The sequence below is a fragment of the Artemia sp. Qi Xiang Cuo genome, chromosome 2 (assembly GCF_049724085.1).
Source record: "Artemia sp. Qi Xiang Cuo chromosome 2, ASM4972408v1, whole genome shotgun sequence".
NCBI classification, from domain to species: Eukaryota; Metazoa; Arthropoda; class Branchiopoda; order Anostraca; family Artemiidae; genus Artemia; species Artemia sp. Qi Xiang Cuo.
Genome location: NC_142795.1, coordinates 43,553,038 through 43,568,443, shown reverse-complemented (window position 1 = coordinate 43,568,443; position 15,406 = coordinate 43,553,038). Strand labels below are relative to the sequence as shown.

General features: G+C 34.1%; 1 protein-coding gene across 1 annotated transcript in view; it reads left to right on the top strand.

The window, feature by feature from the left end:
• The window catches only part of LOC148955259 (ADP-ribosylation factor-like protein 13B), an 87,508-nt gene extending 74,466 nt beyond the window's left edge, over positions 1 to 13,042 (top strand). Inside the window, exons 7-9 of the mRNA XM_089106787.1 lie at positions 6,682 to 6,800; positions 9,712 to 9,797; positions 12,857 to 13,042. Of these exons, the coding sequence (XP_088962913.1) occupies positions 6,682 to 6,800; positions 9,712 to 9,797; positions 12,857 to 13,042 (391 nt within the window). The remainder of the gene's footprint in view (positions 1 to 6,681; positions 6,801 to 9,711; positions 9,798 to 12,856) is intronic.
• The last annotated feature ends 2,364 nt before the right edge of the window (positions 13,043 to 15,406 follow it).

Sequence of the window (15,406 nt, the reverse complement as noted above, 5' to 3'; positions counted from 1 at the left end):
TGGAAGTTAAGGTCCTTGGTGGCTAGGGTCATTGGTGGCTGTGGACCTTGATAGTTCAAATCCATAAGGATCCTACTAATCCCATATTGTGTACTTGTTTATTCTATGATATTTAAAAAAAAAGTTGAAATGAAATTGTCATGTTAAAAAAAACTTCAAAAAAGTATAAGAAAATTGGAAGTGGGTCCCAAAAAGCTGGAGGTAGGGGACCTTTTGGTGATTGGGGAGAGGAGACCTTGGAGGTTGAGGTCCTTGGTACCTAGGGTCATTGGTGGTTGTTGTCCTTGATGGTTCAAATCCATAACCAACTCATTAATCCCATATTGCGTACTTCATACAAATATAAATGATTTTAATCTTTTCGGTGGATTGTTTCATTGGACATGGTTAAAACAACCTCTGAACAATCTATGGGTACCCTAGAGTTAAACATGATGTATAAGTCGTAGATGAAAATGGAGCCGGTCGAGTATTTTTGATTCATGTGATTTTTTTTCTTTCTGTCCGTGTAAAAGAGTATGTTATTGTAAACGTCTATCACCCGACAGATCACCGCAATGACCGATCGGAATTTTAATTTACTTCTGCGTGTGAGAAACTAGGGTCCTGCCTTTCAAAGATTAGCCTGTTAGGTAAGTGTTGTATTATTATAGGAGATTTTAACTGTAATTTAACTGACGCCTCGTTATTGCGTACTTCTATTTTGTCTGGTATTTTTGACGATTGGCTTAGGATATTGCCGAAAGATCTTGATTACACTTACAAACACCATTCAAGTCACGTATCGAACCTTTACCATGCAGTTTCTTCTATAAATCTCCAAGTGTCACCTGTTCACGTCGTTACTGATTTTCAACTATCAGACCACCTTCCAATTTCTGCATCTACTTATTGTCCCTCTGCTCAGTCTACTCCCACCACACAACCATATCAGCCCCACACCCAATTTTACAGGGATTGGGAAAATATTCAATATGATCTTTTTGCTGCAGTTACTAATTCTGTCCTAGATAAAATTCATGTTCCGTTCCAGTTACTCATAGAAAATCCGCATGTTGATGCAAATGAAATACGGGTGTTGCTAAATATCTAGCTTGCATAAATTTGTCATGCTCTGTGATGCACAGAAAAAGCCAGTATACCTCTTAAACTTATACGTCGGGGTGTCACAGAGCACTGGTCCAGTAATCCGAGCCTAGTTGAAGCTAAGAGAAAATCCAATTTTTGGTACCATTTGTGGCTCCAGTTTGACCGTTCTCGCTCCGGCTGGGCTTTTGACATTCGTCTTTCTACTAAAAGAAAGTTTGCAAGAGAACTATCTATCCATATGAACCAGAGAGTTGAAGAGACATCCCGGCATGCTTCTCTGTCCCAACCTTTCTTCTGGAGAAATGTATCAAGAGATCCTCCTAGGGCCCGCCTATCTGCTCAATTTATTCCTGATTCCGAATGGAACTCATACTTCTCTGCTGAATTCTCCCGACCAGATGCCGCCCAACAGTCCGAATATGAAGACAAGCTTGATAAATTTCTGTCTAGTTATCTAACCGACAATGTTTTGTTTCGGTTGATTCCGTACTGCGAGCAATCCAACGCCTAAGGCGTAAGAAATCTTCTGGCATCGATAAAATAAGTGCTCTTCATATTCTGCATGGAAGCGAGCTGCTGGTAAACCATATTGCACTTTTGATGCAGATGATTGTTACCCAAGGAGTTGTACCATCTTATTTCTCAATCGGAGATCTCACTCCAATTCCAAAGAAAGATAAACTCACTACCCATTGCTCGTCCTTCCGCCCTATAACAGTGGCTAATACCTTATGTAAGCTTTTTGAACTTTTGTTCATTGACCATCTGAACGCGAAACGCGATGTTCCACCTTACCAATTTGGATTCTAGCCACGTCTCAGTTGTGTCCACGCTTTGTAGGTTGTCGCGAACGCATTGATCGATGCTTATGCATCAGGTGAAACTCTCGTATTCGCTGGGCATGATGTTCGTAAAGCGTTTGACTATCTAATTCACGTTGTTATGCTACTCCATGCAGGAAAATATGGAGTGAGCCCCTCATATATCAGAGCCCTTCGAGACATGTATTATTGTCATAAAGTTCGCTTAATACTTCACCCATTAGCTAATGTTGACGGGTCTCAATTCTACGCACCAACCCCTAATATTTTTGTCAATGTTGAAAAAGGTACCCGTCAAGGTGCTGTTTCTTCCTCTTCACTCTTCAATAATGGAGTTCTTGATACACAGTCAGCTGTTCCCACATCATTCATCTTTGCCGGTCTTAATTTATCTCTCATATGTTATGCAGACGACATTCTGAATTTGAGCCGCACTATCTAGCGCATTAGCGATATTTTCGCAACGCTACAATCTGAGTATGCAAAACTAGGTCTTCAGTTCAATGCTGAAAAGTCTGAAGTTGTATTCCTCAGCTGGAAGCAAGCGTCACCTAGGGATATTTCTCTCGGAAATAGCAGGATTAAGCCAGTAGATCATATCACCTACCTTGGTCTTCTCATTGGTTCGTCAGTAATGCACACGCGACAACTATTAATTGCTCTCATTGAGCGTAGAGTTGGGTTATCATATGCTTCTTTTGTAACTAATAAGTTACGGTTCAACCCCCATCTTCTTTCGAAACTTTTTAACTCTTTCGCTCTACCAAATTATCTGTACATATCGCCGTTTTGGAAAATGCTCACAAATTCTGACAAGTCAAAAATTCTTTCAGTCTTCTTCCGGTTCGCAAAATATCTTTTATGTTTTCCCTCTTGGACGCAAAATTCTTTATCTAATTGGAAAATTCAGCATTGTTGACCCCATTATGGCTGTGAAAAAGCGAATTCGGGCTTATAATTCCCGTTTAATGAAGTTGAACCATCCCTGGTTAGTAGGAGGGACGTAATGACTACTGATTACACATAATTTATGCATATTTTTTGTCTCTCACTGTGAATGTTTCTTCGTGATTTTGTTCTGTTTGATGGTTATTCGATATTTTTTCATGGTAATATGGTTGTTCGATGTTTCTTTGGATGTAGTCATAAGTTCAACAACAATTACTGGATGTACACATCTGTTTGCTGATTGTTGTTTGATGATTATGAGTGTTGGTCAATTTATTTGTTGTTTTCTTGGATGTATACATAACTTCAACAACATTTGCTGGATGTTTCTTTGATGTCAACAACAGTTGCTGGATGTTTCTTGGATGCCAACATAAGTTTAACAACAATTGCTAGATATAGACATGAGTCCAACAAAATTGATTTACATAATCTGACGGGGAATTCTAATGTAACACAAGGGGAATTAGGAAACAATATGGCTTCTCTGGTCTTTAGTTCTGAGAGATTAATTAATATTCTTTCGAAACCTTAATAGTGTAACTAGGAACACCTTAGACATGAAGACAGATTGAATATCTTTACGCGGGAAATGGTTTCTACGGAATTTCCAATGTGACACCGCAGGGATTCTGAAACAAAGGTACACGCAGAAATTACTTTTAAGGGATTATTTGGGCAAAAACAAATTAATTGGCATTTAGGGATTTTTTGGGTGAAACAGTTTGAGACATTTAGAGGATGATTTGGGGTGAATTCTGTGGTCGTTATAATACACAAGTTCCATTTGAATAGTGTTCTATGGTCCCCGTTTCAAATAATAAACCCTAGTAACCAAACACCCACGGAAATCTAAAAAAATCTATGTCTGAAAACCCCAAACAGCCAATTAACTATTCTAATTCATGATTTCAGGCAAGTCAAACCATGAAATACTAAAGTTAACTTTTCAAATAATTAACCCCATGAACCAAACACTCACGAAAATCTAAAAAACATAGGTCTGAAAACCCCAAATAGGCAATTAACTATTCTAATTCATGATTTCAGGCACGTCAAACCACGGAATACTAAAGTAAACTTCTTAAATAATAAACCCCAGAAGCAAAACATCCACGGAAATCTAAGAAATATAGGTATGAAAACCCCAAACAGCCAATTAAATATTCTAATACACGATTTCAGGCAATTCAAACCAAGAAATACCAAAGTAAACTTCTCAAATAATAAACTCCAGGAAACAAACACACATATGAAAATCTAAAAAACCTAAGTCTGAAAACCCCAAACAGCCAATTAACTATTCTAGTTCATGATTTCAGGCACGTCAAACCGCAAAATATTAAAGTAAAACTCCTAAATAATAAACCCCAGAAGCATAAAACCCACGGAAATCTAAAAAATCTAGGTCTGAAAAACCCAAACAGTCAAGTAACTACTCTAATCCATGATTTCAGGCAAGTCAAACCACGAATTAATAAAGTTAACTTTTCAAATGATAAGCCCCGGGAAACAAACACCCACGAAAATCTAAGATAATTTAGGTCTGAAAACCCCAAACAGCCAATAATTAGGTATTCTAATTTATGATTTCAGGTAAGTCAAGCCTCGAAATACTAAAGTAAACTTCTAAAATAATAAACCCCAGGAAACAAACACCCAAGAAAATCTAAAACATCTAGGTCTGAAAACCCCAATCAGCCAATTAACTACTCTAATTCATAATTTCAGGCAATTCAAACCTCGAAATACCAAAGTAAACTCCTCAAATAATAAACAACAGGACACAAACACCCACGGAAATCTAAAAAACCTAGGTCTCAAGAACTCAAACAGCCAATTAACTGTTCTAATTAATGATTTCAGGGAAGTCAAACCTCGAAATGCTAAAGTAAACCCTTCAAATAAAAATCCCCAGGAAACAAACACCCACGGAAATAAAAATAAAAAACACTGTATATGATATTGCTTCAAATAGCCAGATTGAAACACGTGAATTTCACAATATGAATGCAAATAGTATCATTGACTATACAAAGAGATACGACAAGAGTGAAGTTACATTGTACTCTACAAAATGTGACCCTAACTTTGCAGTCAATCGAGATCAATATACACTGAATTCAAATGATCTACCAACCAGTGGTTGACGACAGTTGACTATAAACCGAAGAAGAAAAAATCTAAAGTGTAGAATAAAGACATTTTTGTATACATTTTTTTTATTAATAGACAAATTCACTTACATTTGTTTAGGCACTTTACTCATAGGACACTAAAATCTTTTTGATTTATTTTCAAAGACAGCACTTATAACAATTGTTCATTACTCATGTCAACTGTGATAGGACTTTTAAGTCTTCTACACTTAAGACGGAATACATTCATACATGTGCTTAAGCTCAACAATTAAAACATTGTAGACCTCTATTTACGACAAAATGGGCTATTCCAAGCCTCAGGGGTATATTCAATAGAAAATTTCAAAGATTTATCCTGAAAAAAGATCAAACACAATTAAAAACTATAGGTTCACGCAAAGGGTGAAACAGTTTGAGACATTTTAGAGGATGATTTGAGGTGAAACTCTGTGGTCGTTATAATACACAAGCACACAATATTGGATTAGTGAGAGAATTATCAGTATGAACCATCAATGACTCTATCTACAATAGACCTCAACCTCCAGGAAACACCTTTCCCCAACTCCATTGCATAGCTAATAAGGGAACATTTAACATTTTTCTGATTTTGTGTGTTTTCGCAAGAAAGTAGCTCATTTAGTAACAAACTAAGCCAATTTTTCGTTTAATGTGCTTAAATTCAATGGAATAAAATGCTAGTAAAAGGAAAATTCATCAAAAAGATCAATATGCTTAAAGAGCTTTCAGAGCTAAAATCTTAGGTGTAATAAAGGTTTGAAATCACTTACCGACCAAATGTATATCTAGCCAACACATTCTATTTTACTATGTTTATTTTTGCTACAAGTAACACAACTTATGACAGAAACTTTTCTGATAATAACTTTAGCTATTAACTCTCTATTAACGTTTTTCTATACAATTTTTAAAAATTATTTCAAAACACTTTCTTGTTTTCATTTATAATAATATTAATAACATTTTTTTCACCATTTTCGCATAATGGATTATACAACTATCACTACACCTTTAGAGAGTGGATATAATGAGGAGTGTTATCACCATTCATCATTATCGGACTCATCGTTACTCCTCCACATTCGATGGTCCCATGAAATGGGATGTGTTTTATTTTGCATGAGGGAATCTCTAATACACTTGTCCACATGTAGTATCATTTCAGGTACCCATTGCATAAAAAACCTCTCCTCATCAATGGGACGATGAATCACATTGGGATATTTTTCCCCTCCAAAGTCCTCTAAGCTAAAAAGGGGGATATTAATGTCACATTCTAGGATCATGAGCTTATTGGTAGGGATATTCCCTTTACTGTATAACGCTTTTACTCCAAAAAAGCTGCAAATTTCACGGACTTCCTCTTGTACATGCTTTAATTCTATAGCATTTTTATTAAAAGGTTTTATTTTTCTATCGTAGAGTCCCAGTCCGTTTATACGGCGTAACGTAGTACTCCATAAGCATTTATCATAATCAAACAAGTTATAGTTAACATTCCAATGGTAATTGTATATTTCTCTATGATCTTCACCCAGTTATAAAAACACACACTTGAAAATTACTCCAGAAGATGAATGTTTTAGGCCAATATATTCAGAATCGATCACACCGTACATGATGAAATGAATTATTTTATAATTGTTTGTCTCTATTCTAAGCATAGAATCGGAGAAAAAACTCTTTTTAACATCGGTTGACAATCAGAACAAAGAGAGTCAGGGGAAAATCTCCATTGACACATCTGTCAGAAAAGCAAGAGGATCCATCTGGACATTGAGTGAGTTCACATCCGTCTAAGAATATTACACCTTTTAGAAGAAAAAAAATCTTTATCAAAAGTTTGTTTATATACATCTTTAAGCACCCCGCTGGACTTTTTTCTAACCAAAGTTTCACATTTGAGCCAGAGAAAAGTGTTTTCCATAATTTTCTTACAAAAAACTAAAGTTTACAGTCAAAAACCTTTATTAGTTCAGATTTTACGGAAATAGTTTATTTTTCGACCCAAAACTGGACTTTTTTTCTAACCAAAGTTTCACATTTTAGCCAGGTAAATGTATTTTCCATAATTTTCTTACAAAAAACTATAGTTTACGGTCAAAAACCTTTATTAGTTCAGATTTAACGGAAATGGTTTATTTTTCGATCCAAATCTGGACTTTTTTCTAACCAAAGTTTCACATTTGAGCCAGAGAAATGTATTTTCCATAATTTTCTTACAAAAAACTAGAGTATATAGTCAAAAACCTTTATTAGTTCAGATTTTACGGAAATAGTTTATTTTTCGACCCCAAGCTGGACTTTTCTTCTAACCAAAGTTTCACTTTTGAGCCAGAGAAATGTATTTTCCATAATTTTCTTACAAAAAATTATAGTTTACAGTATAAAAAACCCTTATTAGTTCAGATTTTACGGAAATAGTTTATTTTTCGATCCAAAACTGTACTTTTTCAAACCAAAGTTTCACATTTGAGCCAGATAAATGTATTTTCTATAATTTTCTTACAAGAAACTAGAAATTACACACAAAAATCTAAAAAATCTTGGTCTGAAAACCCTAAACAGCCAATTAACTATTCTAATTAATGATTTCAGGCAAGTCAAACCACGAAATACTAAAGTTAACGTTTCAAATAATAAACTCTAGGAAACAAAAACAAATGAAAATCTAAAAAACCTAAGTCTGAAAACCCAAAACAGCCAATTAACTATTCTAATTCATGATTTCAGGGGTAGAATATTCTGGACAGGTATAAAATGACGCGAGTAACCCCTTGAAAAGCGGTCAGTAAATTTATACAATGTGGAGACTAACCTCCTGAAAAGCGGCCAGTATAGGTACAGTTAGGTTAGGTTAGTGACTAAACTAACCTAATCTAACCTAATCTAACCTATGGCTTTGGCATTTCTATGTAATAATGTGGAATTTTGTGGTTATGTTAGGTTAGTATTGTCATCAATATCTATTGTCTCCCTCCTTGACACCTACCTCTTTACGTTAAAGCTCGAATTCTGCCCGTTCCGTCTCCTTGGAAAAAATCGGTAAAATTCCCTCCTGAAAATTTCACCCATGGAAACTCCTTCCTCATGTAAAATTAATATATAATGTAAGTTTGGAGGTCTGGGGTGGCAGCTCCCTCCCCATCCCTATGCCTATGGCCCTAGTCATGTTAATTTCTGCTCGTTTTGAGTTTGACTCGGTTGCCCATATTAGCAATGACCTAGGCATAAAACAGGTAGTCCAAGAAGCAATTAAAATCAGACTTAAGATTAATAATAATATTTCTATAAATAAATACTAAATGTTCTATACACAAATTTAATCAAAAATGATCTTTCCAAATATTTAAAGAAAAACAATAGACATTAACACAGAACCGATCACAAAAATACCTTTGAGGCTAGCTGCCAGAAAGTCTGGCTCAAACAGTTCGTGGTAACGAACAGTAAGTAAGGATCAACCCGGCTCAATAGTAACCAAAACTCTGAAAAAAGGAATTTGATACCAGTAGATATATCAAAAGAATCAGATTTTATGCTGATTTCAAATATATAAGTTTCATTAAGTTTAGTTTTACTCATCAAAAGTTGAGCGCCTGAGAAAATGTCCCTTATTTTTGAAAAAAAAGAACCCCCCCCTCCCTAAAAGTCATAGAACCTTAATGAAAAGTATACCGTCAGATTCAGCGTATCAGAGAACCCCACTGTAGAGGTTTTAAGCTCATATGTGCAGCAATGTAGAATTTGTAATTTTTTTGCAAGAAGAAAGATCACGGATGCGTTTTTATTTCTGTTTTTTTTTTCAGGGGTGATCGTATCCTCACAGTAGTGCTGGAATATCGCTGAAGGAATAATTCGAAAGCAAATTGAAAGTTCCAGTGCCCTTTTTTAAGCGAAAAAAAATGGAGGGCAACTAGTCCCCCTCCCACACTCATTGTTTCCCAAAGTCACCCAATCAAAATTTGAGATAGCCCTTTTGTTCAGCATGATCAAAAATATAATAACAGTTTCTTTGAGAACGACTTAATCCCCCAGAGTCCCCGGGGGAAGAGCTGTAGTTTATGAGCTTTGCCCTGTGTTTACATATAAGTATTGGTTATTGGGAAGTACACAGACGTTTTCAGGGGGGATTTTTTCTGGTAGTGGGGGGAGGGGGTGTATTGGGGGCTACGTGAGAGCATCTTTCCATAGAGGAATTTTTCTTGAGGGGAGGGACATTGCTATGAAGGGAGTTTCGGATTTACCAGCATTATTATTAAAAAAACGATCAGAAATTAAATAATAAATAAAAATTGGTTTTCAACAGAAAACTTTTCAACATCAAAACTTAAAACGAACAGAAACTATTACGTATATGATTGGGTTCACCCCCTAGTCAATACCTCGCTCTTTACGCTAAAGTTTTTTAGTACTTTCATGTCAAAAATGCAAAATTCCACATTTTTGCTGATATGTGCTTGAATGATTATCTTTAATAACAGAACTACGCATTCATTTTAAGAAAAAGCCCTCGAATTTGTTATAACTGTTTCATTTAGGGGGACTTTGAAAGCTATATGTAAATGGAAGAAGTCCTATAGCTTGCAAACTGTTCTGTACTTCTAAATAACATTGGTTGATTTAATTATTGAAAGAGGTGTACCGTTGTTCCCTTATTATTATTTGTTGTTTCATGCTTTTTACTTCAGTGCATATTGAAATGAATATCTCAAATGAAGACACCGGTCCTTCAAGGGCAACATCTATTGTCCCACAAGGTGCTGATGTAATTAATGTAAGTTTAAATTTTATTTTTTATTTCTCATTAAAGATTTTACTTTTACATTCAGAACTCCATAATGAAATTCAAACTCCAAATGATCAAAAGAAGCACGTGTAAAAAAGAAGTTAAATTCATGGCAACAAATACAGGCCTATAATTATTACTAAATAATAATTATACCGTATAAATATCATTTACAAAAAGAAATGAAAAAAGAAAGAAAATAATCTCTCACTGTAGAGCGGAGGGGATACCTCTTCTGAAGTATGTCAGGGTTCTCAATATCATCTCATGAGAAAAATAAAAAAATAGGAATTCCACATTACATGAAGTAAATGTTGCGTTGCAACTTTTTGAGAGAGGGAACATTGAAGTAAAAAGCTTTTTACAGTTCCCAGGCTGCTTTTCAGGGATCTCTTTCTTTCTCGGCATACTGTGCCTATACTGGCTGCTTTTCAGGCAGCTAGTCTCCACGTTGTATAAATTTACTGACAGCTTTTCAAAGGGTATCGCGTCATTGTATACCTGTTCTGAATTTCCTACCCCTGAAACCATGAATTAGAATAGTTAATTGGCTGTTTTGGGTTTTCAGACTTAGGTTTTTTCGATTTTCAAGTGAGTTTGTTTCCTGGAGTTTATTACTTGAAAAGTTAACTTTAGTATTTCGTGGTTTGACTTGCCTGAAATCATTAATTAGAATAGTTAATTGGCTGTTTAGGGTTTTCAGACCTAGATTTTTTAGATTTTCATGTGTAAGCTCTAGTTTTTTGTAATAAAATTATGGAAAATACATTTCCCTGGCTCAAATATGCAACTTTGGTTTGAAAATTCCAGTTTTGGATCGAAAAATAAACCATTTCCGTAAAATCTGAACTATTAAGGTTTTTGACTGTAAACTCTAGTTTCTTATAAGAAAATTATGGAAAATGCATTTCTCTGGCTCAAATATGAGGTTAGGATAAAAAAAAGTCCAGTTTTGGATCGAAAAAAAAACTGTTTCCGTAAAATCTGAACTAATAAGGGTTTTTTGACTGTAAACTCTGGTTTTTTGTAAGAAAATTATCGAAAATACATTTCTCTGGCTCAAATGTGAGGTTAGGTTAGAAAAAAGTCTAGTTTTGGATCGAAAGATAAACCATTTCCGTAAAATCTGAACTAATCAAGGTTTTTGACTGTAAACTCTAGTTTTTTGTAAGAAAATTATGGAAAATACATTTCGCTGGCTCCACTGTAAAAGTTTGGTTAGATAAAAGTCCAGTTTTGGATCAAAAAATAAACTATTCCCGTAAAATCTGAAGTAATAAGGGTTTTGACTGTAAACTCTAGTTTTTTGTAAGAAAATTATGGAAAATACTTTTCTCGCGCTCAAATGTGAGGTTAGGTTAGAAAAAAGTCAATTTTTGGATCGAAAAATAAACTATTTCCGTAAAATCTGAACTAATAAAGGTTTTTGACTGTAAACTCTAGTTTTTTGTAAGAGAATTATGGAAAATACATTTTTCTGAGTCATATGTGAAACTTTGGTCAGAAAAAAGGTCAGTGGGGTGCTTTAAGTTGCATCTAAAAAAAAAAATTGATAAAGATTTTTTTTCTTCTAAAGGGTGTAATATTCTCAGACGGATGTGACCTCACTCTGTCCAAACGGATCCTCTTGCTTTTCTGACAGATGTGTCAATGGAGCTTTTTCTCTGACTCTCTTTGTTCTGATTATCAACCGATGTTAAAAGGAGTTTGGTCTCCAATTCTATGCTTAGAGTAGAGACTCACAATTATAAAATAATTCATTTCATCATTTACGATGTGATCGATTCTGAATATATTGGCATAAAACATTCATCTTGTGGAGTAATTTTCCAGTGTTTGTTTTTATTACTGGGTGAAGATCATAGAGAAATATACAAATACCATTGGGATGTTAACTATAACTTGTTTGAATATGATAAACGCTTATGGAGTACTAGGTTACACCGTATAAACGGACTAGGATTCTACGATAGAAAAATAAAACCTTTTCATAAAAACACTATAGAATTAAAGCATGTACAAAAGGACGTCCGTGAAATTTGTAGCTTTTCTGGAGTAAAAGCGTTATACGTTAAAGGGAATGTCCCTACCGATAAGCTCATGATCCTAGAATGTGACATTAATATCCCCCTTTTTAACTTAGAAGACTTTAATGTGAAAAATATCCCAATGTGATTCCTAGTCCTATTGATGAAGTGACGCTTTTTATGCAATCGGTACCTGAAATAATACCACATGTGGACAAGTGTATTAGATATTCCCTAATGCAAAATAAAGTACATCTCATTTCATGGGATTATCGAATGTGGATAAGTAACAATGAGTCCGATAATGATGAATGGTGATAACATTCCCCATGATATCCACTCTCTAAAGCTGTAGTAGTAGTTGTATAATTCATTATGTGAAAATAGTTAAAAAATGTTATTAATATTATTATAAATGAAAATAAAAAAGTGTTTTGAAATATTTTTAAAAAATTATATAGAAAACGCTAATAGAGACTTAATAGCTAAAATTATTATCCGAAAAGTTTCTGTTAAAAGTTGTGTTACTTGTAGCAAAAATAAACTTAGTAAAGTAGAATGTGTTGGCCATATATACATTCGGTCAGTAAGCGATTTTAAACTTCTATTACACCTAAGATTTTAGCTCTGAAAGCCCTTTAAGTATATTGATCTTTTTAATGAACTGTCCTTTTACTAGCATTTTATTGCATTTAATTTAAGTACATTACACGAAAAAATGGCTAAGTTTGTTAATGATGAGGTACTTTCTAGCGAAAACACACAAAATCAAAAAATGTTAATTGTTCCTTTATTAGCTATGCATTCGGGTTTGCGAGAGGTGTCCCCTGAAAGTTGAGGTCCATTCTGGTTAGAGTCATTGATGGTTCATACTCATAATTCTCTCACTAATCCAATATTGTGTACTTGTGTGTTATAACGACAATAGAGTTTCACATCAAATCATCCTCTAAAATGTCTCAAACTGTTTCACCCTTTGTGAGAACCTATAGTTTTTAATTATGTTTGATCTTCTTTCAGGATAAATCTTTGAAATTTCCTATTGAATATGCCCCTCAGGCTTGGAATAGCCTAATTTGTCGTAAATGCAGGTCTGCACTTTTTGAATTGTTGAGCATAAGCACATATGCGAATGTATTCCGTCTTAAGTGTAGAAGATGTAAAAGTCCTATCATAGTTGACATGAGTAATGAACGATTTTTATAAGTGCTGTTTTTGAAAATAAATCAAAAAGATTTTAGTGTCCTATGAGTAAAGTGCTTAAAAAATTTAAGTGAATTTGCCTATTAATAAAAAATGTTTACAATAATGTCTTAATCTACATTTCAGATTTCTTCCTTTTCGGTGTATAGTCAACTGTCGTGAACCACTAATGTTGGTAGATCATTTGAATTCACTGTATATTGATCTTGATTGACTACAAAGTTAGGATCACATTTTCAAGAGTACAATGTAACTTCACTCTTGTCGTATCTCTTTGTATAGCCAATGATACTATTTGCATTCATATTGTGAAATTCACGTCTTTCAATCTGTCTATTTGAAGCAATATCATATACAGGGATTTTTTTTTCCGTGGGTGTTTGTTTCCTGGGGCTTATTATTTGAAAAGTTTACTTTAGTATTTCGAGGTTTGACTTGCCTGATATCATTAATTAGAATAGTTAATTGGCTGTTTGAGCTTTCAGACCTAGAATTCTTAGATTTTCTTGGCTGTTTGTTTCCTGGGGTTTAGTATTTGAGAAGTTTACTTTAGTATTTCGAGGTTTGACTTTCCTAAAGTCGTGGAGTAGAATAGTTACTTGGCTGTTTAGGGTTTTCAGACCTAGATTTTTTAGATTTTCATGTGTAAGCTCTAGTTTTTTGTAGAAAATTATGGAAAATACATTTCTCTGGCTCAGATATGAAATTTTGGTTTGAAAGTTGCAGTTTTGGATCGAAAAATAAACTATTTCCGTAAAATCTGAACTAATAAAGGTTTTTGACTGTAAACTCTAGTTTTTTGTAATAAAATTATGGAAAATATATTTTTCTGGCTCAAATGTGAGGTTAGGTTAGAAAAAGTCCAGTTTTGGATACAAAAAACTATTTCCGTAAAATCTGAACTAATAAGGGTTTTTTGACTGTAAACATTAGTTTCTTGTAAAAAAATTATGGAAAATACATTTTGCTGGCTCAAATATTAGGTTAGGTTAGAAAAAAGTCCAGTTTTGGATCGAAAAATAAACAATTTCCGTAAAATCTGAACTAATAAATATTTTTGACTGTAAACTCTAGTTTTTTGTAAGAAAATTATGGAAAATACATTTCGCTGGCTCAACTGTGAAACTGGTAAGAAAAAATCCAGTTTTGGATCGAAAAATAAACTATTGCCGTAAAATCTGAACTAATAAGGGTTTTTTGACTGTAAACTCCAGTTTTTTGTAAGATAATTATGGAAAATACATTTTTCTGGCTCAAATGTGAGGTTAGGCTAGAAAAAAGTCCAGTTTTGGATCGAAAAATAAACTATTTCTGTAAAATCTGAACTAATAAAGGTTTTTGACTGTAAACTCTAGTATTTTGTAAGAAAATTATGAAAATACATTTCTCTGGCTCAAATGTGAAACTTTGGTTAGAAAAAAGTCCAACGGGGTGCTTTAAGTTGCATAAAAAAAAATTTTGATAAATATTTTTTTTTCTTCTAAAAGGTGTAATATTCTCAGACGGATGTGACCTCACTCAGTGTCCAAACAGATCCTCTTGCTTTTCTGACAGATGTGTCAATGGAGCTTTTTCTCTGACTCTCTTTGTTCTGATTGTCAACCTATGTTAAAAGAAGTTTGTTCTCCAATTCTATGCTTAGAATAGAGACTCACAATTATAAAATAATTCTTTTCATCATGTACGGTGTGATCGATTCAGACTATATTGGCTTAAGACGGAATAAATTCGCACATATGCCTATGCTCAACAATTCAAACATTGTAGACCTGCATTTACGACAAATTGGACTATTCCAAGCCTGAGGGGTATATTCAATCGGAAATTTCAAAGATTCATCCTGAAAGAAGATCAAACATGATTAAAAACTATAGGTTCACACAAAGGGTGAAACAGGTTGAGACATTTTAGAGGGTGATTTGAGGTGAAACTCTGTGGTCATTATAATACACAAGTACACAATATTGGATTAGTGAGAGAATTATGAGTATGAACCATCAATGGCTCTAACCAGAATGGACCTCAACTTCCAGGGGACACCTCTCCCCAACCCCAATGCATAGCTAATAAAGGAACATTAAAGATTTTTCTGATTTTGTGTGTTTTCGCAAGAAAGTAGCTCATCTTTAACAAACTTAGCCACTTCTTCGTTTAATGTACTTAAATTCAATGGAATAAAATGCTAGTAAAAGGACAATTCATTAAAAAGATCAATATGCTTAAAGAGCTTTCAGAGCTAAAATCTTATGTGTAATATAGGTTTAAAATTGCTTACCAACCAAATATATATCAGGCCAACACATTCTATTTTACCATGTTTATTTTTGCTACAAGTAACAAAGCTTATGACAGAAACTTTTCTGATAA